The sequence below is a fragment of the Mauremys reevesii genome, linkage group 3 (genome assembly GCF_016161935.1).
Source record: "Mauremys reevesii isolate NIE-2019 linkage group 3, ASM1616193v1, whole genome shotgun sequence".
Classification (NCBI taxonomy): Eukaryota; Metazoa; Chordata; order Testudines; family Geoemydidae; genus Mauremys; species Mauremys reevesii.
The window spans coordinates 41,085,180-41,107,307 of NC_052625.1; the positions used below are offsets into that span (position 1 = coordinate 41,085,180).

At 42.9% G+C, this 22,128-nt stretch overlaps 2 protein-coding genes across 2 annotated transcripts in view; both read left to right on the forward strand.

Moving 5' to 3' along the window:
- EPAS1 (endothelial PAS domain protein 1) overlaps positions 1-22,128 on the forward strand; it is a 153,383-nt gene that overhangs the window by 17,703 nt on the left and 113,552 nt on the right. The window lies entirely within an intron of this gene.
- Positions 9,914-10,626, forward strand: LOC120400371 (V-type proton ATPase 16 kDa proteolipid subunit-like). Its single transcript, XM_039528833.1, has one exon. It carries the CDS (start codon positions 10,110-10,112, stop codon positions 10,572-10,574), a length of 465 nt encoding a protein of 154 aa, XP_039384767.1. The 5' UTR covers positions 9,914-10,109; the 3' UTR covers positions 10,575-10,626.

Genomic DNA, 22,128 nt, shown 5'->3' on the forward strand with positions numbered 1-22,128 from the left:
TTGGGGTGCAGGTTGCCCCAGGGCTACGGTGGGGAGAGAGGACTCCCCTCAGCTCTCTTTCTCTGCAGCAGCACCTGGGCTGGGGCCATAGGAGAGGCACCTCTCCTATGGCTGCGGCTGGGCCGGGGCTGGGTTGGGGCCGGGGGAGGGGCGTCTCTCCCATGGCTGTGGCAGGTCCGGACCAGGGCTGGGAGGAGGCCAGAGGAAGGGCGCCTATCCCACGGCTGTGGCTGGGCCAGGGCTGGGTTGGGGCCAGAGGAGAGGTGTCTCTCCAATGGCTGTGGCAGGTCTGGGCCAGGACTGGGTTGTGGCTGTGGGAGGGGCACCTCTCCCACAGCCATGGTGGGTCTGTGGCTGTCCTGGGTTGGGTCTGTGGCTGGGGGAGAGGAATCTCTCCCTGCCGTAGCCCAGTTTAGAGGGAATTTAGGATCAATGTACAGATTAGGTACTTTGAGCAATTTAGGAGACATTTAGCGAGGGAAATGGCAAGGGATCAGAAAACAATGAACATATCTTTGAAATGACAAACCCATTGTTGTTGTTATATAAGGATAGGTAGATGAGCAGCCCCAAATGTACCTGAAGCAATGAGATGGATTTGAACTAAAGCCAGGGCAATATACATGGAAAGGTCAGGGTAGTTTTAAGTAGCTGTGCAGGAGATATCATTCTGTTTCAAGAGGTTTTAGTTGAGGCCTCTAGGCGGAGTGGTGAGGATGTAAGGTACATTCCTAAACCTGAGCCATTCTTTTTAGAGGACAAATCTGAGGAACTGTCCCAGATTGAGGTGTCCTTAGAGGATGTTTTGGAACAGACTGACAAATTAAAAAGTAATAAGTTACCAGGACCAGATGATATTCACCCAAGAGTTCGGAAAGAACTCAAATGTGAAATTGCAGAACTACTAACTGTGGTATGTAACCTATCATTTAACTCAGCCTGTGTAGTACATGACTAGAGGATAGCTAATGTGACACCAATTTTTAAAAAAGGCTCCAGAGCCTACCTCAGTACCAGGCAAATTGGTTGAAACTATAGTAAAGAACAGAATTATCAGCAAATAGATGAAGAAGAGTCACCATTGTTTTTGTAAAGTGAAATCGTGCCTCACCAATTTACTAGAATTATTTGAGGGAGGGTCAACAAGTATGTGGACAAGGGGGATCCAGTGGATATAGTGTACTTAGATTTTCAGAAAGCCTTTGACAAGGTCCCTCACCAAAGACTCTTAAGCAAGGTAAGCTGTCATAGGATAAGAGGGAAGGTCCTGTCATGTCAGTAATGGGTTAAAAGATAGGAAACAGGATAGGAGTAAATGGTCAGTTTTCAGAATAGAGAGAGGTAAATAGTGGTATCCCCATGGGGTCAGTACTGGGACCAGTACGGTTCAAGATATTGATAAATGATCTGGAAAAGGGGGTAAACAGCGAGGTGGCAAAATTTGCAGATGATACAAAACTACTCAAGATAGTTAAGTCCAAACAGACTGCAAAGAGTTACAAAGGTATCTCACAAAACTGGGTGATTGGACAACAAAATGTCAATTGAAATTCAATGTTGATAAATACTGAGTAATATCCATTGGAAAATATAATCCCAACGATATTTGTATAAAATGTTGGCTTCTAAATTAGCTCTTACCACTCAAGAAAGAGATCTTGGAGTCATTATGGATAGTTCTCTGAAAACATCCACTCACTGTGCAGCAGCAGTCAAAAAAGCTAACAAAATGCTAGGAATCATTGGGAAAGGGATAAATAATAATACAGAAAATATCATATTGCCTCTATATAAATCCATGTTATGTCCACATCTTGAATACTGTGTGCAGATTTGGTCACCCCATCTCAAAAAAGGTATATCGGAATTGGAAAAGGTACAGAAAAGGGAAACAAAAATGTTTAGGGGTATGGAACAGCTTCCATGTGAGGAGAGATAAATAAGATTGGGACTTTTCAGCTTGCAAAAGAGATGACTAAGGGGAGATTTAATAGAGGTCCATAAAATTATGATGGGTGTGGAGAAGGTAAATAAGGAAGTGTTATTTACTTCTTTCCATAACACAAGAACTAGGGCAGGGGTCGGCAATCTTTGAGAAGTGGTGTGCCAAGTTTTTGTTTATTTACTGTACTTTAAGGTTTCCCTTGCCAGTAATACATTTTACATTTACAGGGGCTGGTGGACTAGGCAAATATCTAGATGAGTTGATGTACCCCAGACTGGCAGTGGGGGACGGCAGATGGAAGCTCAGACCGACAGCGGGCTGAGCCACTCAGCCCACTGCCGGTCTGGGGTTCCTTCTGCCGGCCGCTGCCAGCCAGGGGCCCGGCTGCTAGCCCCACTCAGCCTGCTGCCGGCCCGGGGTTCCATCCATTCAGGCCGGCAGCGGGCTAAGCGGGGCTGGCGGCCGGGATCCCAGCTAGCAGCAGAGTGCCACTAAAAATCAGCTTGCGTGCTGCCTTTGGCACGTGTGCCGCAGGTTGCCGACCCCTGAACTAGGGAGTCACCAAATGAAATGAATAGGCAGCAGGTTTAAAATGAACAAAAGTATTTTTTTCACACAATGCACAGTCAACCTGTAGATCTCTTTGCTAGAGGATGTTGTGAAGGGCAAGACTGTAACACACTTCAAAAAAAGAACTAGATAAGTTCATGGAGGATAGGTCCATCAATGGCTATCAGCCAGGACAGGCAGGGAAGCAAAATCATGCCCTGAAATGTCCTTAGCCTCTGCTTGCCAGAAGCTGGGAATCGACAACTGGGAATGGATCACTTGATAATTACCTGTTCTGTTCATTCCCTCTGAAGCAGTGGTTCTCAACTAGGGGTAGGTGTACCCGTAGTGGTACACAGAAGTCTTCCAGGGGTACATCAACTCATCTAGATATTTGCCTAGTTTTACAACAGGATACACAAAAAGCACTAGAAAAGTCAGTACAAACTAAATTTCATACAGACAAAATGAGAAAGTAATTAGTTTTTCAACAATAGTGTGCTGTGACACTTGTGTATTTTTTGTCTGATTTTGTAAGCAAGTAATTTTTAAGTGGGGTGAAATTTGGTGGTATCTAAGACAAATCAGGCTCCTGAAAGGGGTACAGTAGTCCGGAAAGGTTGAGAACCACTGTTCTGAAGCATCTGGCATTGGCAACTGTCGGACGACAGGATACTGTGCTTGAGGGACCATTGGTCTGATCCAATATGGCTGTTCTTATAAATAATAATAATAGATCTCTGTGGTAGTGACTTTCTTCCTATGTGTACATAGCATAGTAGTGCAAATAATAATTAGTTTGAAAATCTGGTGCAAACTGTTTAGCAGAAAAAAGCACTTTCATGCCATGTCTGAACGCCTGGAGCTTTGTATGAAAAGACATGATCAAAACTGATAGGATTCTTTACCTTGCTCACGCCTTTCACATTAATCCCCTCACTAGGTGGGAACAAGGAGAAGCAAAGCTCTCATATACATAGCCCCTCCCTTGCTGCTGCGAAGAGATTGGGAACTAGGAATTGGCCATTTGGGGCTAGATTGTAACTAGACATAACATGGAGTTAGGTGCAGGGATGGGGGTGAGGAGTAAGAAGCACCCGCCTCCCGCACCTTGTGAAGCTGCATTAGGGCAATTTGCATAACATCTCCCACTGCTGAGTTACTTGGGAACAACTGAGCAGTTAAAGCCACAGCCTGCTCCCCATTTAGGGGCATGGAAAATTTCTCCCTTGCCCATGGCAAAAGACATATAACAGAAAGATGGTCCCTGGCCCAGAAGCTTACAAACTAACCACCCCAATTTTACCAACAGTTATGCATCTGCTTAACTTTAGACGTGAATATTTTCACTGTAGTTCAACATGAACAGATCTGTAAAGTTAAACAGTTGTATAACTGTTTGTAAGATTGGGGCCTAAATAATAGATGCAATACTAAAGAAAGCCCCATGTAAATTTAGATTAAGTATAACTTCTCCTCCTCAAACGATAATTTAGCAATGATTCCACTTGTGTTCAGTCTCCTATTTACTGGTGGTTTAAGCAAACACAATTGTTAGATGCTGTGTAAGGTATGAGGAATGCAGAGCAAATATCTGTTTTTATATTGTTACTTGTGCATAGGGTGACCAGACAGCAAATGTGAAAAATTGGGACGGGGCTGGGGGGGTAATAGGAGCCTATATAAGAAAAAGACCCAAAAATCGGGTGCAGGAAGTGGATTTTAGTTTATCAAAGTTTAAGGAGAAAACACTTTGTGGACAAATCTATGTTAATGCGTCATGTGTGGCCTTTTAAAAAAAAAAAGCATTCCACTTGCTCTGGTGCCAAGAATTGCTGCAATATTTAAAGTGAGGCTGTTGAATAAGATATAATATTATTTGAAGAAAAAAACAAAAGGCTGCCACTTAGTGATATAAATTTGAGTATTTGGAAATAAATAAGATACATTTTCCCCAAAGAGAAAGTAAAGAATTTTAGTCTTTGGTGGCAGGTGTATTCTAGTTTGTGCCAAATTACAGCTAAGACTGAACCATATAAATTATGACTATACAGTGGTTTCAGCTGACTTGACACCTAACATTTGTGTCAATGATTTTAAAAAAACATAATCATGTCAATAGAAGATCAAGCAGCCATAGAGGAGTTTCCAGTTTGATCTTTATACAACAGTGATAGTATCATCATTGAGTATCATTTGCACTTGGCTCATCTTGCCATTTGGCATCTGCTAGAAGTGGATGCGGGTAAAACACTTTTCCTTGTTTTTGGCATTTCAGGAGGAACTTCAGAGCTTTGATCATTTGAACAAATGGAAGAAGATATTTGAACTGGAAGCATCCCTCTACTCTCTCTTGTGTGATTTGTGATGATTTGTTACCCCTTCATTTTGAGTGGAAGGTTATTCCTAGTGGGAGAGAACAGCATGGCCATCATGTATAGATGAAAGCTAATTGGTTTTCTTAGCTGGAATATTAAGAGTGAATCCTGGAAGGTGTTTAGCACTGTGACCATTATCAAGTACTGCAGCACATGCTTAACTTTATAAGTGGTCCCATCAAAGCTGAGTCGTCATTTTGAAATGGAATTGTGGTCTTCATTTGGAATAGGAAATTAACTTCTCGACAACTACAGTTGTAGATCCAGAAGTTCCAAGAGTGACAGTGGACATGCCATCAGGGGAATCTGATTCCTGGCACAAAACAATTAATCCTTGTTTGGAAAGGGATATTTTTGGTTTGAGTGGTCCAGTTGTATTCATTTGTGATTTGTGGTCATGATCATGATTCATGTTGGTTATTGTTACACCAGTGTAACAAGGTAGGCACTGTAACCAATGCCATTTTCACTTTTCTGTATTGCTGGTTTAATTGAGTTTGCAAAAGTGGTAGGTTATGGGAATCTCTTTATGAGTGTACTACAGGATGGCAATCTATGGTTAGGATCTGTGTATGTTTGATATTTAACTTATTTAAACAACAGTCATGATGGAAACAGTTTAAATCAACTTTGCACAAGTGTGGCAATCCAGATCTACTACTCAGATAACATAATTCTCAGAATCCTCTCTTCATGGCAGTGCTATTGTTTGTGTGTGTTTCATTGTGTATTTGCCAGAGTGAGAGAGCTATTGTTGTTTAGATGGTGGTTGGAAATATAAAATAGAGTCTATTGAGAATTCCAATAGACTATACATGTCACAATTGTTTTGTGCTGTGTGACACTTTAGTATGCAGTGTTTTTTATTTGGTCATGTGTGCAAATCAAAATGGAGCTTCCGACCTCAAACACTTTGTCATCAATGTTTTAAAGATAAAACATTAACAAAGAAGAAAATATCTTTCCTTCATTATACTTCCAGGTAATCAACATTTGCAGGATTGGGACCAAATCCGGCAGTCCTTATTCAAGCAAAACTCACATGGACTTCATCTGATGTTATTCCTGGAGGATTTGGTTCTTACAAAGGAAATAATTTTTAAGTAGAGTAAACCTAGAGAGAGATGTGAGGGTAAAAAAAAAATGGAGCTATTGCCAAAAGGTTTCCTTTGTAGGCCACTTACTGTAGCTAAAATTATAAGGAGCAGAAGTAGTAGTGGTCTGTTAGGATAGCCATGAAAACAAGCCTTTAGCTATTTCTAACAAATATTGAAAATGAAAATACTCTCCACATTTTAAAAATAACTTAAGACTTAGCAAAAAACACACAAAAACCTGAGTTTATCTGTATCCCATCAGGTACATGATGTCCTGGAGCGTAGCCTACTGGCAAAAACATGTGTAGTGTTATCCTTTGCAGCATTGGGAATGCTCTCTGCTGAATTTGGCGCCAATGACCGAAGTTTGCTTGTTAGCTGAAGTTCACACAGACTTTTTGCCAGGTCTGCCCAGAATACTGTCTCCTCTAACTTCCTGTGGTCTTGCATAATATTTCCTTGCTTCTTGTGTAACTGTGCATTGGTCTGGTCACTGCCCAGTTCATTTTAAAGGCCTGATCCTGCAAACGTGCATGTAAGTAGTCTCTGAAAGGGATGTAAATGATTGCAGTTTGGGCTTCTCGGCCAGTAAGTATTAGCACAATGTAAACGTGTTGTGACGATGGGGACTCTAGGGTTTAGTCCAGGGGTGGGAAAACTATGGCCTGGAGGCTGCATTGGCGCTCCAGATGTTCTAATCTGGCCCTCGAGCTCCCGCTGGGGAGTGGGGTCCGGGGCTTGCCCCGCTCCGGCACTCCAGCCAGGGAGAGGGGTCAGGGGATTGCCCCACTCTGCATGGCTCCCAGAAGCAGCAGCATATCCCCCTCCTATGTGTAGGGGAAGCCAGGGGGCTCCGCATGCCGCCCCCACCTCGAGCGCCTGCAGACAGGGCAGCATGCAGAGCTGCCTGGCTGCGCCTCCACGTAGGAGTTGGAGGAGGGACATGCCGCTGCTTCTGGGAGCTGCTTGAGGTAAGCGCCACCCAGAGCCTGCACCCTTGACCCCCTCTCATGCCCCAACCTCCTACCCCAGCCCTGATCCCCCTCCCACTCTCTGAACCCCTCGGTCCCAGCCTGGAGCACCCTCCTGCACCCCCAACCTCTCATCCCCAGCCCCACCCCAGGACCCATACCCCAGCTAGAGCCCTCACCCCCCGCCCGCACCTCAACCCCCTGCCCCAGCCCGGAGCCTCCTCCCACACCCTGAACTCCTAATTTCTGGTCCCACCCCAGAGCCCACACCCACAGCCCCAACCCCCAATTTCATGAGCACTCATGGCCTGCCATACAATTTCCAGAGGTGGCCCTCAGGCCAAAAAGTTTGCCCACCCCTGGTTTAGTCTTATGGAAGAAGGTTGGCTTAAACCAACATGTTAGTTGGTAATAACTAACTAAGAAAAGATATTTGTGCTCGCTTTGTTTATTTTACATCTTATTTTAGTATATCTGTGCCTTCCTGGAAGAGAGAGGAAAATGTATACACTGTAAAATAAAATTAAAAACACCAAACACACTTAGAAGTTTGGTCCTAATGGTCCTAAAATTTGTAGTATCATATATCTGAAACAAACCCATAATTTAAAAAGAAGGGATTGTTGCCATTATTTTCTTATTTTCCTTTATATCCTCCAGAGTAGGGGTAGTGCCCTTATGATCACATAATGACAACTTATGCTGCAGGCAAAACTGTTGAAAACCATTTTTTATTTCTTGGCAACACAAGACATATTGTGCACTTAAATGGAAACATGAGGGTCTAATGTGGAAAAGTCCTGTGGAATTCAACAGAGAAAACTAACAATGGTTTTACAGAAATGTAACAGGTTTTTATAGAAATTACTCTAAACATCTATAGAATTTTTCAGAGAATACAGAAAGCTACATCAGGGTTTTTGAACCATTCTATAGAAACCCATAGCAGACAGAAAATTCTTTAATAAATTAGGATGGTTCAAAAAACTTCTAGAATGGTTACCATTTTCTTTTAAATTCTGTAAGAAATGTAAATAAACAGGAGTTTACATATTTTAAGGTCTGTAGGGAAAGATTTTCAAGAGGCACAAATGGCAATTAAGTGCCTAATTCCCACTGAAAGCCAATGGTTTCATGTACTTCACTTGAAAGTCTCCCTCATTTTTTCTGGATTAGACTGTATTTAGTGCTTTGGGCAAATTTATTATATGGCAGAACATTCTCAAGGCTAGCAGAAGAGGAGAGAGAGAAATGGACAGACTGATTATTTAAATTTAAATTGGACGACTTGAAATTCAATGTTTTAAAAAGAGCAAAGAACTTGTTATTGTCAAGTGTGAGTGCTGCAGAGCGGAGTGGACAATTCTTCAGTTGTATGTGCTTTTCATATGGAACTGTATGGGGGATATATGTTGTACTGGGATATGACTTGTTACTTTATTACTGAATATTTTTGTGTCTGATTCTCTTTTTTTAGTTAAAGCTCAGTTTAAACTATGGAATAGGAATATCATAAAAAAAACCCTAATAGCCAAGATGAAAACTCAAGTTGAATGCATCTTGGAGATGCAAATTTTTGTTTGTCTGATTTGTATAATAAATAGAGAGACAAATAAAAAACTACATTAGCAGAAAGGTTTTTTTCATACCAAAATATTAATCCATTAGTCCACTTTCAAAGCACTCTGAAACGTCCATTGGCATTAACAGGAGTCACACAGCTAAATCCCTGTACGTTGCTTTGAAAATGTATTCCAGGTAACTTTAAATATTTGCTTTAAAAGAGGATTATATTCCTTTGGTTCTACCAGTGTTAAGTGCTCCCATATAAGCTTTTTTCCAGAATGTAAATAATTGCCTGTGGTTAAAATGTGTATGTTGAAGTTTTTTAATTTTACACTGCAGTTGAAGGAAATTGTTATCATCGAGCTTTGTTTGGTTCAGAGCTGTAGATTAAATTTAGAAAATGTATTCAGCTAATGTTTCCCAGTCAGCATAACCTGGGTTTATTTCTATCTAACTTTTGGACATGCATTTTGTAGCCACTTACATGTCAGACCACAATTTTACACTATTAAAAACATTTAGCTTTGCACATAATTAGTAAGCTGTCAGGTAATTTGTGTTAAAAGTGAGGCACACACAGCAAATGAATTTTACTATGATTCCTTTTTCTAAAATTCCTTGCCAAATTGCTATTCAAATTCTTTTGATATCTCAATTCCTGGCGTGATTTTAAAAGACCAAATAATAAGGCTTACAATATACCTGTTTCGGTATGTTTGTAAATCTACCCAGTAGACTTACTGGTACATTTGTTATAGTTTACAGACTTTACATGATCTTGTATAAACTTTCTATTAAATGTCTGCTGGAATGCCTGCTAGAATTAAATTGGTCATCAGTATAGACCAATTATGAGATTTTGTTCAAATCATTTCATAGTGTCATCTATTCCATAGATCCAGATTATCTGGTTGTCATGGTATCATTGACATCGATAAGTGCATTCTGCCTACAGATGACTTCTTGCAGCATTCTGGGTTAACCTTATTAATTTTAAATAATATATATATTTATAGATTAATATGAGAACAAGGCAGCTCTTCATGAGTACCTGTCTAAAGTCATTCAAAAGTGACTGGTCTTTTGAATGCAGGGATTTCAAACTAGAATCCGTGCTATTTTTATTAGAGTCTAGGTGTCATCAGTAACATTTTGGAAAGTGTCACAAAAACCTAACAGAAAACACTATTTTTGGCCACATCTGGCATATTTTAAAGTGTTTTTAATGCAAACCCATGTTTTGCTATCAATTGTTAGATGTTTTCTGCACTATTGGTCGATAGGTGCAGAGCTAAGTGCTCCAGGGCATCCCCACTGAATCACTCAGGCAGTATGAATGATCCATAAACCTGGCTTTCCCAGGCACTTTCTGCAGGAGGAAACGCAGGCCTGGTCTATATTGAAAAGATATATCAGCATAGGCACCCACCCGAGCTGCCATCGCTCCCTGCGTCCGACCCCTCCAGCTCGGCTTGTGCCTCGTCCCAGCGCGGCCTCCGCAGTTTTCTCACTGAGCATTGTCTGAGGAGGCGCCGGAGCCCCGAGGTAGAGGGGGATCGTCCGCAGCGCGCAAGCACCGACCCCGGCCCAGCACCGCCCAGCCATGTCCGAAGGCAGCGCTCCCGAGTACGCCTCCTTCTTCGCCGTGATGGGCGCCTCTGCCGCCATGATCTTCAGCGCCTTGGGAGCTGCTTATGGAACCGCAAAGAGTGGCACAGGTATTGCAGCCATGTCTGTCATGAGGCCTGAACTGATCATGAAGTCAATCATCCCTGTTGTCATGGCGGGTATTATAGCTATCTATGGCCTGGTAGTGGCAGTCCTTATTGCCAACTCCCTTGCACCTGGCATCACACTATTCAAGAGCTTCCTTCAGCTGGGTGCTGGCTTGAGTGTGGGCCTCAGTGGTCTGGCTGCTGGCTTTGCCATTGGCATTGTGGGTGATGCAGGCGTACGGGGGACAGCACAACAGCCCAGGTTATTCGTGGGAATGATCCTGAACTTGATCTTCGCTGAAGTCTTGGGTCTCTATGGCCTCATTGTTGCCCTGATCCTTTCCACAAAGTAAACACCACAGAGTATGATATAAAGAATTAAACAAACAAACCCACATTTAAAACAGCATAGCTATGTTGATCATGGGTGTGAAAAAAAAACACAACCCCAACCCACCTAGCTATGCTGACCAAACCCTCAGTGCCGATTTATTCATGCCAATGTAAGAATGCTTCTGTCAACATCGCTAACTTTATTAAGGGAGGTGGTGGTGTTCTTACACTGACAGAAAAACCCTTTCTGTGCATGTAGGCTGCATCTATACTACGGGGCTATGCTGGCATAACTATACTGATGGATATATGTTGGTATAGGCTCTGTAGTGTAGACATAGCTTCAGCTGATGGAGACACCACCTCGCTCTGCTGGTGGGAAGGAGGGAACAAGGATATAGCCAAGTTGTCCCTGCACTCAGCTGATCTCTTGCTGCAGCAACAGCTCTTTGGGGCTGTGGGAAGACAGCACAAGATAGACCTTACTGTGGGGAGGGGACTACTGCCAGCATGGCCCCAGGATCAGGACATTTGAAGGTAGTTTAAAAGTCCTTTCTCTCCTCCAGCATTGGATTGAACACAGGTCAGCCAGACTAGAGGAGGAGCCCACAATCAGTTAAAGTGACGTTTCCTTTAAAATGAATACAAAGAGAGACCATATTTTAGAACACAAATATCAATTCTTTTCCTTTTTAAATGTATTTTTCTACATTGTAAAAATTGTCTGAATGGTTTTAAAACAGATGAATCTTCAGAAAAGTGTTCTGAGTGTAGTGTAACTAAATTAGTGTGAAGAGACTAAAGCGGTATCAATTTGTAAAGCTGAGCTATTGGCCGATGGGCTTTAGTACGTGAACCAGGAGTATAGAGCGACAAAGAGTCCTGTGGCACCTTCTAGACTAACAGACGTATTGGAGCATAAGCTTTCGTGGGTGAATACCCACTTCATCAGACGCAGACTAACACGGCTACCCCTCTGATACAGGAGTATAGAGAAATCTATAAACTTGATTGAACCAAAATGTAATTGGAAAAAACTCAAGGTATATGTATGTCTTTTTCCTTCAGATATTTCTTTTTACCCAAGAATTTTAGAATGTGGGATACCTCTAATTCAGCACATTGAACATTTAGAGCTTGATCCTAAACTGCATACCCAGACACAACTCCTGCTGACTTCAGTCAGAGAAAAGAGCAACGGATTGGCCTTCTACACATGTTTACTTGACTAAGTGCCATTTTTGGCAAGCACGTAGCTGTACAGAGTAATCTACTTTTGGACATGGGGAAACACCCTTTGTGGCTTATGTAAGTGAGTTTATATACCCGTTCTGAATTCTATGTAGATTCTTGTAATGGACTGTGATCTCAGATCCACACATGTCTAGTAGCATTAGTGGAATGATAGATTCTTGGAGGGGACGGTAGCGGCATCCATCACTCAGCTGTTGGTGGAGTGAGATACTACTCTCCTCCAAAAGACGTGGAAGGGCAGATATGTACTTTTAAGGTGCCTGCGCTCAAAGATAAGAGAAATGGGGAGTAGTCTGACTAAGACAGGATGTTTTTAATCCCACACACTAGTTACTGACAATGCTGAAGTCCTTTCTCACTTTTTAACTCAGCCTTCCTTAGGCAAAACTTCTATTGAAGCAAATGGCAGTTTTGTCTGGGAAAAGACGAGTGAAAACTCATTCAGGACTCTAGGATTTGGACCATGTTCTGTGATGCATAAAATGTTAAAGCATGTTTCATGAGCAAATAGTCCATGTACCTGATGGGCTAAACAACCTATTTAAGCCTCTTCAGACACATAGAGAAAACAAAGTTCTCTGCCTATTGCAATTGTGATTTCATATATTTTGTTAAATGTGGCATATGTGTAAGTGAAGTGAAAAGCATGCCACATTGTTGGCTTTTCAAACGATGCATGCCACAGCCTAGTGGCATGTTTCAAACAAAAATTGAGCTTGTGATACATTGAGAAGCATCTGATGTATTACACAGTACTGCAGTTTAGGTAGAGTAGTCAGCTAGGGATCGATCAGGATAAAGGGGATTTGTCGCCCTGACATGGCATCCAGGGAAGTATGCTGCCTGCCTGAGGCCCGTATCCGAGACCTGACGGAGGGATTGTCACTGGTGTGTATTTCACTCAGTGAGATAGTTTGTGGAACAATACCACTCGGGTGAGGGCTGGCAGAATCACCCCTAGCAGCTAGGACTGCTGAATACAATCTCAACTCAGCTGAATCACAGGCTGGCCTGCCAATGGTTTTAATTTAAAATGGATTTGCTGTCACTTATAAGTGTTCTTTATAGACTTCGCTCATGAATATAATACACATTTGTGCCAGTTTGGTACAGCCTTTCTGAAGGGGTTGTCATGCAAGGTTGCAAACAGCCTCATGGGGAGCTCTGCTGGTCAGGACAGGGCTGGGTGAACTTATGTCCCTTCTTCCTCTTAATCGCTTCCCACCCCTTTGGGGCACTGTGCTCCCCCCTGGAGAAGGCAGAGTGCCAACTCTGCATTTTTATGGGCTCAGGGTCTGGAGTTTCTTTGGTCCTTATATGGACTATGCAGAGCGGAAGGAAGATCTTAATACCTTTCCTCCACCCCTCACCACAGACCCGGTAACAGCATGGCAGAAACTAGCCTTAAGGCTAGGTGACCAGATGTCCTGATTTTATTGGGACAGTCCCGATTTTGGGGACTTTTTCTTATATTGGCTCCTATTACCCCCCACCCCCTGTCCTGATTTTTCACATTTGCTGTCTGGTCACCCTACCTAAGGCTCTAGTTTCACACAAGTGCAGGTACAGACCTATTCAGAATGTAGGCCTTTATTGACCCATCCCAGGCCTTAAGTAGGGCATAGAGATTTTTGTGAGCCTTATGCACTAGAGTGAATTATGCTCTGCCTCTGGGTGCTAAATCTTGACTCTCCAGAAATCAATAACCAAACTCCCATTGATTTCAGTGGAAACAAAATCTGGCTCTAAATGCTTCATGTGCACAATTCCATCATTATGCATCTACTGTTTATGTGGGTGCAGTTCAGTTCACAGCCTAATGATTATTAAGAGCTCTAAAGCAACTATGATTTTTGTAGCTGCAGCTTTGCTTTGATTGTTTCAAATGAAAACAAACATTTTCCAATTAGCAAGTGTGGTCATTCCTTTCCCCCCCACAAAGAATGTGCTTCTTCACAGGAAAAGATCTTTTATAACAGCACTAGAACTATTACAGCCATAAAATTGGCTCCATCTAACCCCAGAGGATTACAGAGATAAGATACCAGCCATGGCCAGGATCATCTCATGATAAGCAGGAGCAATATTAGGGTGGAGTGGGCAGAGTTGTAGCCTGAAGGGCCCTAAATGTTTTCTTCTTCCCTCCTGAAGTGGGAAAGTTCATCATGGCTGCTGAAAAAAGACCTTGAGTGAACAAATGTTTGCAGGTTTTTGTGGGTGTCCAGTGTTAAGCTTTGTATTCATTTTAAATGCTAGTTTCCTACCTCTTAACCACCCCAGCCCCTACTTGTTCATTATTATTAAGACAATTAAATGAAATGTTTATGGGGAGCAATATTTTTAGTTCAAACACATTTGATATTGGGAACATTGATATGTAAGATGAGGGTTGACTTCTTTGGGTGTTTCACCTGCCTAAGAGCAACAGGATCAAGTACTTTTTTTTTGTACATTGCAATTTGGACTTGTTCCAGGAAGGTGACTTCTGTGGAAATTGAGGGCATTCAGGACTTTGCAAGATTGAACCTTTTATGTGTATCAGTTGTTACTCTTAGTGTGTAAAAGGCATGATGGGGCACACCTTTGTGTGACCATTATGTTCCTTTCCTGGAATCTGATGGGATATAGGTCAGATTCATAAGGGGTTGCTCCAGGAGACATGAGATATTTAATGTGATTCACTGAAAAGTGTTTTCTGTAAGAAATGACAAAACAGCATTCCATTAAGGATAGAGATGTACTGTGTTTATGAAAGCAATGACAACTTTTCATCTTGCATATGAGGCTGTTGGTTTCTAAAAGCTGCAACAGATGCAAAAAAAAGTGCAGGTCCATCAGAGCGTTTTATGGCATCATATAATAATCAACCTGCAAAGAAAGGCCTCCATTTCTGTTTTAACAGGGAGATATTGTATGCTACAGTAAAATCATATGCAAAGTCAATTGTGGTTATTGCTGTTTATACGTCTAATATTTTTCTTGTTTAGAACAGCATCCTGTGTTAAAAAACACAGAGTATATTTTGGATAATGTATAACGCAGTGATATGAATGACAAACCATGTGAAATGGATGAATTTCCACGTGGCTTTGAAATCTTGAAAACCAGGGTCCAGATTGTGTCTCTGGGCTCTTATCCTTCCTGAGCATGTCAGCTAGCTCTGCAGCAATCCTCCTCAGGACTGCCCTGTTACAGAGCTCTCCACAAGGGGGTGAAGATGGAACAGGAAATGGATGGCCCTGTATAAGTATGGACTGGACAGTGCACCCACAATCTCCAACCCCATGGGGCTTATCTAACACAGCTCAGAGTGTAGAGCGTGTGTGTCATTAAGTCCTCTTTTCGCTCTCTTGGTACTAAGCCAGTCTGCACTAGGCTAGTCCCCTGCCCACCCAAGTTAGAAGATTAATGATCTGGAGGATGGTGTGGACTGCACCCTCAGCAAGTTTGTGGATGACACTAAACTGGGGGGAGAGGTAGATATGTTGGAGAGTAGGGATAGGGTCCAGAGTGACCTAGAGAAAGTGGAGGATTGGGCCAAAAGAAATCTGATGAGGTTCAACAAGGATGGAAGAATCCCAGGCACTGCCGCAGGCTGGGGACTGACTGGCTAAGCGGCAGTTCTGCAGAAAAGGATCTGGGGATTACACTGGACGAGAAGCTGGATATGAGCCAATGGTATGTCCTTGTTGCCAAGAAGGCTAACAGCATACTGGGCTGCATTAATAGGAGCATTGCCAGCAGATCGAGGGAAGTGATTATTCCCCTCTATTCGGCACTGGTGAGGCCACATCTGGACTATTGTGCCCAGTTTTTGGGCCCCCACTACAGAAAGGATGTGGACAAATTGGAGAGAGTCCAGTGGAGGGCAACGAAAATAATTAGGGAGTTGGGGCACATGACTTACGAGGAGAGGCTGAGGGAACAGGCCTTTTTTAGTTTGCAGAAAAGAAGAGTGAGGGGGAATTTGATAGCAGCCTTCAACTACCTGAACGGGGGTTCCAAAGAGGATGGAGTTAGGCTGTTCTCAGTGTGGCAAATGACAGAGTAAGGAGTAATGGTCTCAAGTTGCAGTGCGGGAGGTTTAGGTTGGATATTAGGAAACACTATTTCACTAGGAGGGTGGTGAAGCACTGGAATGGGTTACCAAGGGAGGTGGTGAAATCTCCATCCTTAGAGGTTTTTAAGGCCTGGCTTGACAAAGCCCCGGCTGGGATGATTTAGTTGGTATTGGTCCTGCTTTGAGCAGTGAGTTGGACTAGATGACCTCCTGAGGTCTCTTCCAGCACTAATATTCTATGATTAAGTTGTGTTGGCTGCCAGTGTTTCCAAGGGACTGCGTAGGCAGATGTGTCCCACCCTCTGGTCACATACGACTTCTACCTCACTGTGCCTCTTCTGACTTCCACAGGGAGATGAAGGGATGCAGAGCCATTACAATAGCTCTACTTCCTTTGAGGATGCCACAACAGGGGAAGTCCTCTGGTTATGCTGACATTGCGCTTTGCAGCAGAAAGCTGCACTAATGCAGTCCTGGATCTGGCTTGAAAACTGTTGCTGTCTTTTTATTTTTATATCATTTTTAAGATTGTTATAAAATGAATTCTGAAAAATTGCTGTAAAAACAAATGTTTTTGCAATGCCTTGAGTGAACAAATCTTTGCAGGTTTTGGTGGGTGTCCAGTGCCACCTAAAAATACCTCATGGGCTGTACCATTTCATTTATCATTGGAGGGACTCCGTCCTAGATTCTAAGGCCAGAAGGAACCATTGTGATCCTCTGGTCAGACCTCCCACACAGAATCTCATCCAGTTGTTTTCCCAAGAAGCCCCTCTCTTCTGTTTGAACTATAGCAGGGGTAGGCAACCTATGGCACGGGTGGCACTCACATTGCCCAGGTCCTGGCCATCGGTCCAGAGAGCTCTGCATTTTAATTTAATTTTAAATGAAGCTTCTTAAACATTTTAAAAACCTTATTTACTTTACATACAACAATAGTTTAGTTATATATTATAGACTTATAGAAAGAGACCTTTTAAAGACATTAAAATGTATTACTGGCATGCGAAACCTCAAATTAGAGTGAATAAATGAAGACTCGGCACACCACTTCCGAAACGTTGCCAACCTCTGAACTATAGCATATTTTTAAAAGGATATCTAGTTATTTCAAGACTTCAGGTGACAGAGAATTCACTACATTCTATTATAAATTGTTCCAGTAGTTAACTACTTCTCCGTTAAAAATTTGCATCTTTTTTCTAGTCCTCAATTTTTAAAATATATGGAGATATACCTAATCTCAGAACTGGAAGGGACCCTGAAAGGTTACCAAGTCCAGCCCCCTGCCTTCACTAGCAGGACCAAGCACTGATTTTGCCCCAAATCCCCCAGTGGCCCCATCAAGGATTGAACTCACAACTTGGGATTTAGCAGGCCAATGCTCAAACCACTGAAATATCCCTCAGTTGTTGAATCTCATTTCTGCCTTTTTCTGCTTGATTGAAGAGACACCTACTATGATCAATTCACTTTCACTTGAATAAACCATAAGGCCTATTGGTTCTCTTTAGTCTTTTACTGGAAGGCATGTTTCCAGATCTCAACTCATTGTTGTGGCTCTTTTCTGAACTCTTTCCAACATATCAGCATCCTTTTTGAAGTGTTACACAGTATTCCAGTAATGGTTTAACTAATGCTGTATGCAGAGGTAATACCAATTTCCTACTCCTACTTAATAGTTCCCTGAATATACATCCAAGGATCATATTTGCCCTTTTAGCTACAGCATTGTACTGGGAGCTCATGTGTTCAGTTGGTTATCCCTCAGGTCTCTTGATTCACTTCAGTGATGGTGTTTTGATTCCCCTTCTGACACAGTGCTGTAATGCTGAGCTGCCCAAGAAGAATTTGGACAAGTCCTTTTTTAAAAATTTTGTTTTAGAGATTATATGCTAATACCATATTGCAAACCTTTAAAATGGTTTAATGCTTTGTGTTTCTTAGTTATTGCAAGCACGAGGCCAATTCAATTTTCAGGCCAACATTTTCAGGCCATGACTCCCGTGATTTGTATTGTTATTGCTTGACAACAAAATGTAGTTTGAGAATGGGTGCATGTAGAATGTATGTTGAAACCCTCAGAAAGTTGTATGTGCAAAAATGTGGGAAGGTTGTATGTAGAATCATGTTGTATGCAACATCCAAGGGAAGCAGATGATTTTTTTACAAACCCACAGGGAGCTACAAGGTAGTAAAATAATGTTTTGAGGAAATAAGAGAAATGAGCCTTACTTATAGTTATAATGATCGTTTCCTAGAATGCCTTAAAACACTTGCTTAACAGTCACTCAGTAAGATTTATTCTGGTCATATGTACTTCCTTGATGGGATTGTTGTGTGCTACAATTATTTGTAGGGCACTGAAAAATATATGGACTAGATGTTCAGCTGGTGTATATCCGTATAGTTCAGTTGCTTTGAGCTTTATTTGAATGACAACTCCCACTAACTTCATTAGGGCCAGGATTTTGCTGAACAGGAACTGTAGGTGTACCACACTACTGGCGGTCTTGCCAGGTGTATGTTTAATTGTGCATCCAAAATTAGAGACCCCTTTTGAAAAAATAGAGCTTATGTTACTCACTCTTCAGCTGAGATCATTTGTTTTTCAGGACTTACAGTTGAGCATTTTCCAAGATTAGAGAAGTTGTCTGTCTTTTTTTTCTCTCTCTTCATTTCTGGGTAAAGAAGTGAGCTGCAGCTCACGAAAGCTCATGCTAAAATAAATTTGTTAGTCTTTAAGGTGCCACAAGTACTCCGGGTTTTTTTACATTCCTTGATGCACCCACTAATATGAGCTTGGATTTTTTCTAGTTATTGCTATTACTACATCTTAACAAGCTGGAAAATAGGGCAGGTAACTCCCTCCACAGTTAATAATACTTAACGTTTTTATATAGTGCTTTACATTTTCAAACTGCTGTATAAACACTGACTCATTAATATTTCCAACATGCAGCATTGTAAGAATAATTAAAGAGGTTATGACAACACAGAAAATGAAGGTATGATTATAGCGCAGGTAGGTATACCTGCACGAGCTTGAATCTAGCTGGCATGGATAACAGCATGGACTTCATTGCAGGCCAGCAACCAGCATACATACTCAGGGTCCCTGGTGGGCTTGTACTTGGGTCCTTAGCCCTCACTGAAGTCCGTGTTGCCACATCTTCAGTACTGTAGATCCCCATGCCAGATAGATTAAAATTAGCACCAATACTTTCATTTGGTGTGTAGGCATACCAGAGAGCTTAACTAACTCGACAAGGCCACACAGCAAAGCAGAGAGAGGGGGTTAGAATTCTGGAGTTTCTGACTGCTGGCCCTGTGTTCAGTCTATTAGATTACTCTGCCACGCCTGTGTGTGTAAGACAATTTAGTAGTGATGTTGCTGCTTTAGATGAATGTTTTGGATTTGGGTTAAGTATAATTTTTCTATCCATACAAGCCATCTGTGCCATCTAAGATGGAGAATCCTTATTTTTCTTTTAGCATTTACCTATTTTGTCCCTCAAAAAAATCTCTCCCAATCCCCTGTATTTTAGTAGCACTGAAAGGTGTGTCCTCATTTCTCCTCAGCTGTTCCTATATATCTGTGTAATAAGATTCTGGGATTGTCACTCTGTGTGTTACTCTGGAGCTTATTATGCCTGTAAATCAGTGTGAAGTGATAGAAACAGCTACAGGCATGGCTGAGAGCTCTTTCTATTAAGAATTTCACCAGGTTCAATCATCACTGGATTTTTGCACTGTTACTATCAAATTTGTAAATTCTCAGGCATTTTGACTTTGTGAACTATACCTGTGCAAAAGCCAGGCATGTATCTATCCCATGCCAAGCGTCCTAGAACATTCTGATATCAGAGATAACTCAGCTGATCACCACCCTTCCTCTACAGCTAATTTGCACACACAATTTCATTGGTTTTATGAGGGAGACTGCACAGATGGAGGATTATTTGGCCCAACTGCCACTGTTGCAAACTATCCCACTCCATAGGAAGGATAGGCAGTATGGCAAGAGACCATGTTGGCTTAACCAGGAGATCTTCAATTATCTGAAACTCAAAAAAGTGTTCCACAAAAAGTGGAAGCTAAGTCAAATTATGAAGAATGAATATAAACAAATAGCACAAGTATGTACTACTTACTAATTAGAAAGGCCAGGACATAAAATGAGATTAAACTAGCTAGAGACATAAAGGGTTACAAGGAAACACGCTATAAATACATTAAAAGCCAGAAGAAGGTTAAGGAGAGGGTACACCTGGGAGGAAGGATAGCTCAGTGGTTTGTGCATTGGCCTGCTAACCCTAGGGTTGTGAGTTCAATCCTTGAGGGGGCCGCCTAGGGATCTGGGGTATAAATCAGTACTTGATCCTGCTAGTGAAGGCAGGGGGCTGGACTTGATGACCTTTCAAGGTCCCTTCCAGCTCTAGGAGATTGGTATATCTCCAGTTATTAAAATCAATGAAGGGAGAAAACAATAACTGGAAACGGCAGAAGTGCTAAATGACTTTTTTGTTTCAGTTTTCAACAAAAAGGTTACTAACAATTGGACGTCTAACATAGTGAATGCCAGTGAAAATGTGGTAGGAGAAATGGTCTGAAGTAAATAGGTTGAAATTCAATAAGGACAAATGCAAAGTACTCTGCTTAGGAAGGAACAATCAGTTGCACACATACAAAGTGGGAAATGACTGCCTAGGAGGGAGTGCTGCAGAAAGAGATCTGGGAGTCATAGTGGATCACAAGCTAAATATGAGTCAACAGCGTAACAGTGTTGCAATAAAAGTAAACATCATTCTGGGCAGTACTAGCAGGAGTGTTGTAAGCAAGGCACAATAAGTAATTCTTCCTCTCTAGTCTGCGCTGATTAGGCCTCAACTAGGGTGACCAGGTGTCCAGTTTTTGACTGGAACAGCCAGTTGAAAAGGGACCCTCACGGCTCCAATCAGTACCGCTGACCGGGACGTTAGAAGTCTGGTCAACAGTGCTGCAGAGCTAAGGAAGGCGAGTCCCTACCTGTCCTGGCTCCGTGCTGCACCCTGGAAGCAGCCAGCTGGTCTGGTCCTAGGTGGGGGGCCCATGGGGCTCTATGCACTGCCCTGCAGTTCATTGGTGAACTGCAGCCAATGGGAGCTGTGGGAGCTGTGCCTGAAGGCAAGAGCAATGTGCAGAGCTGCCTGCATGCCTCCGCCTAGGAGCCGGACCTGATGGCCACTTCCGGGGTGCAGCACGGAGTCAGTACAGGCAGGAAGCCTACCTTAGCCCCCCTCCTGCGCTGCCGACCGAGAGCTGCTGGAGGTAACCCCATGCCCCAACCCCATGCCCCAACCCTGAGCCCCCAAAAACCTGGCACCCCCTCCTGCATCCCAAACCAGTCATCTCCAGCCCCACCGCAGAGCCTGCACCCCCAGACAGTGCCTCACCCCTCTACCCCAGTCCAGAGACCCCTCCCACACCCTGAACCCCTCTTCTCCACCCCCCCAACCTGGAGCCCCCTCATGCAGCCCAAACCCCCCATCTCCAACCCCATCCCAAAGCCTGCATCCCAGATGGTGCCCTCACCCCCACACCCCAGCCTGGAACCCCCTGCCGCACCCTGAACCCCTCATTTCTGGCCCCTCCCCAGAGCCCACACCCCCAGTTAGAGCCCTCACCCTCTCCTGCCCCCCAACCTCCTGCCCTAGCCCCGTGAAAGCGAGTGAGAGGAATGTAGTGAGCAGGGGGGCATGGCCTCGGAAAATGGGCGGGACAGGGGGCAGGGCCTTGGGGAAGGGGCGGGGGTAGGGTGTTCGGTTTTGTGCGATTACAAAGTGGGCAACCCTAGCCTCAACGGGAGTATTGTGTTCAGTTCTGGGTGCCACATTTCAAGAAAGCGGTGGCCAAATTGGAGAAAGTTCAGAGAAGAGCAACAAAACTGATGAAAGGTTTAGAATGAAAAAATTGTGTGTGTTTAGTCTGGAGAAGAGAAGACTGAGAGGGGACATAACAGTTTTCAAGTACATAAAAGGCTGTTGCACAGAAGAGGGAGAAAAATTGTTCTCCTCATCCTCTGAGGATAGAACAAAAAGCAATGGTCTTAAATTGCAGCAAGGGCAGTTTAGGTTGGACATTAAGAAAAACGTCCTAATTATCATGCTGCCATAGTATCACTGGAATAAATTGCCTAGGGAGGTTGTGGAATCTCCATCATTGGAGATTTTTAAGAGCAGGTTAGGCAAACACCTGTCAGGGATGGTCTGATAATACTT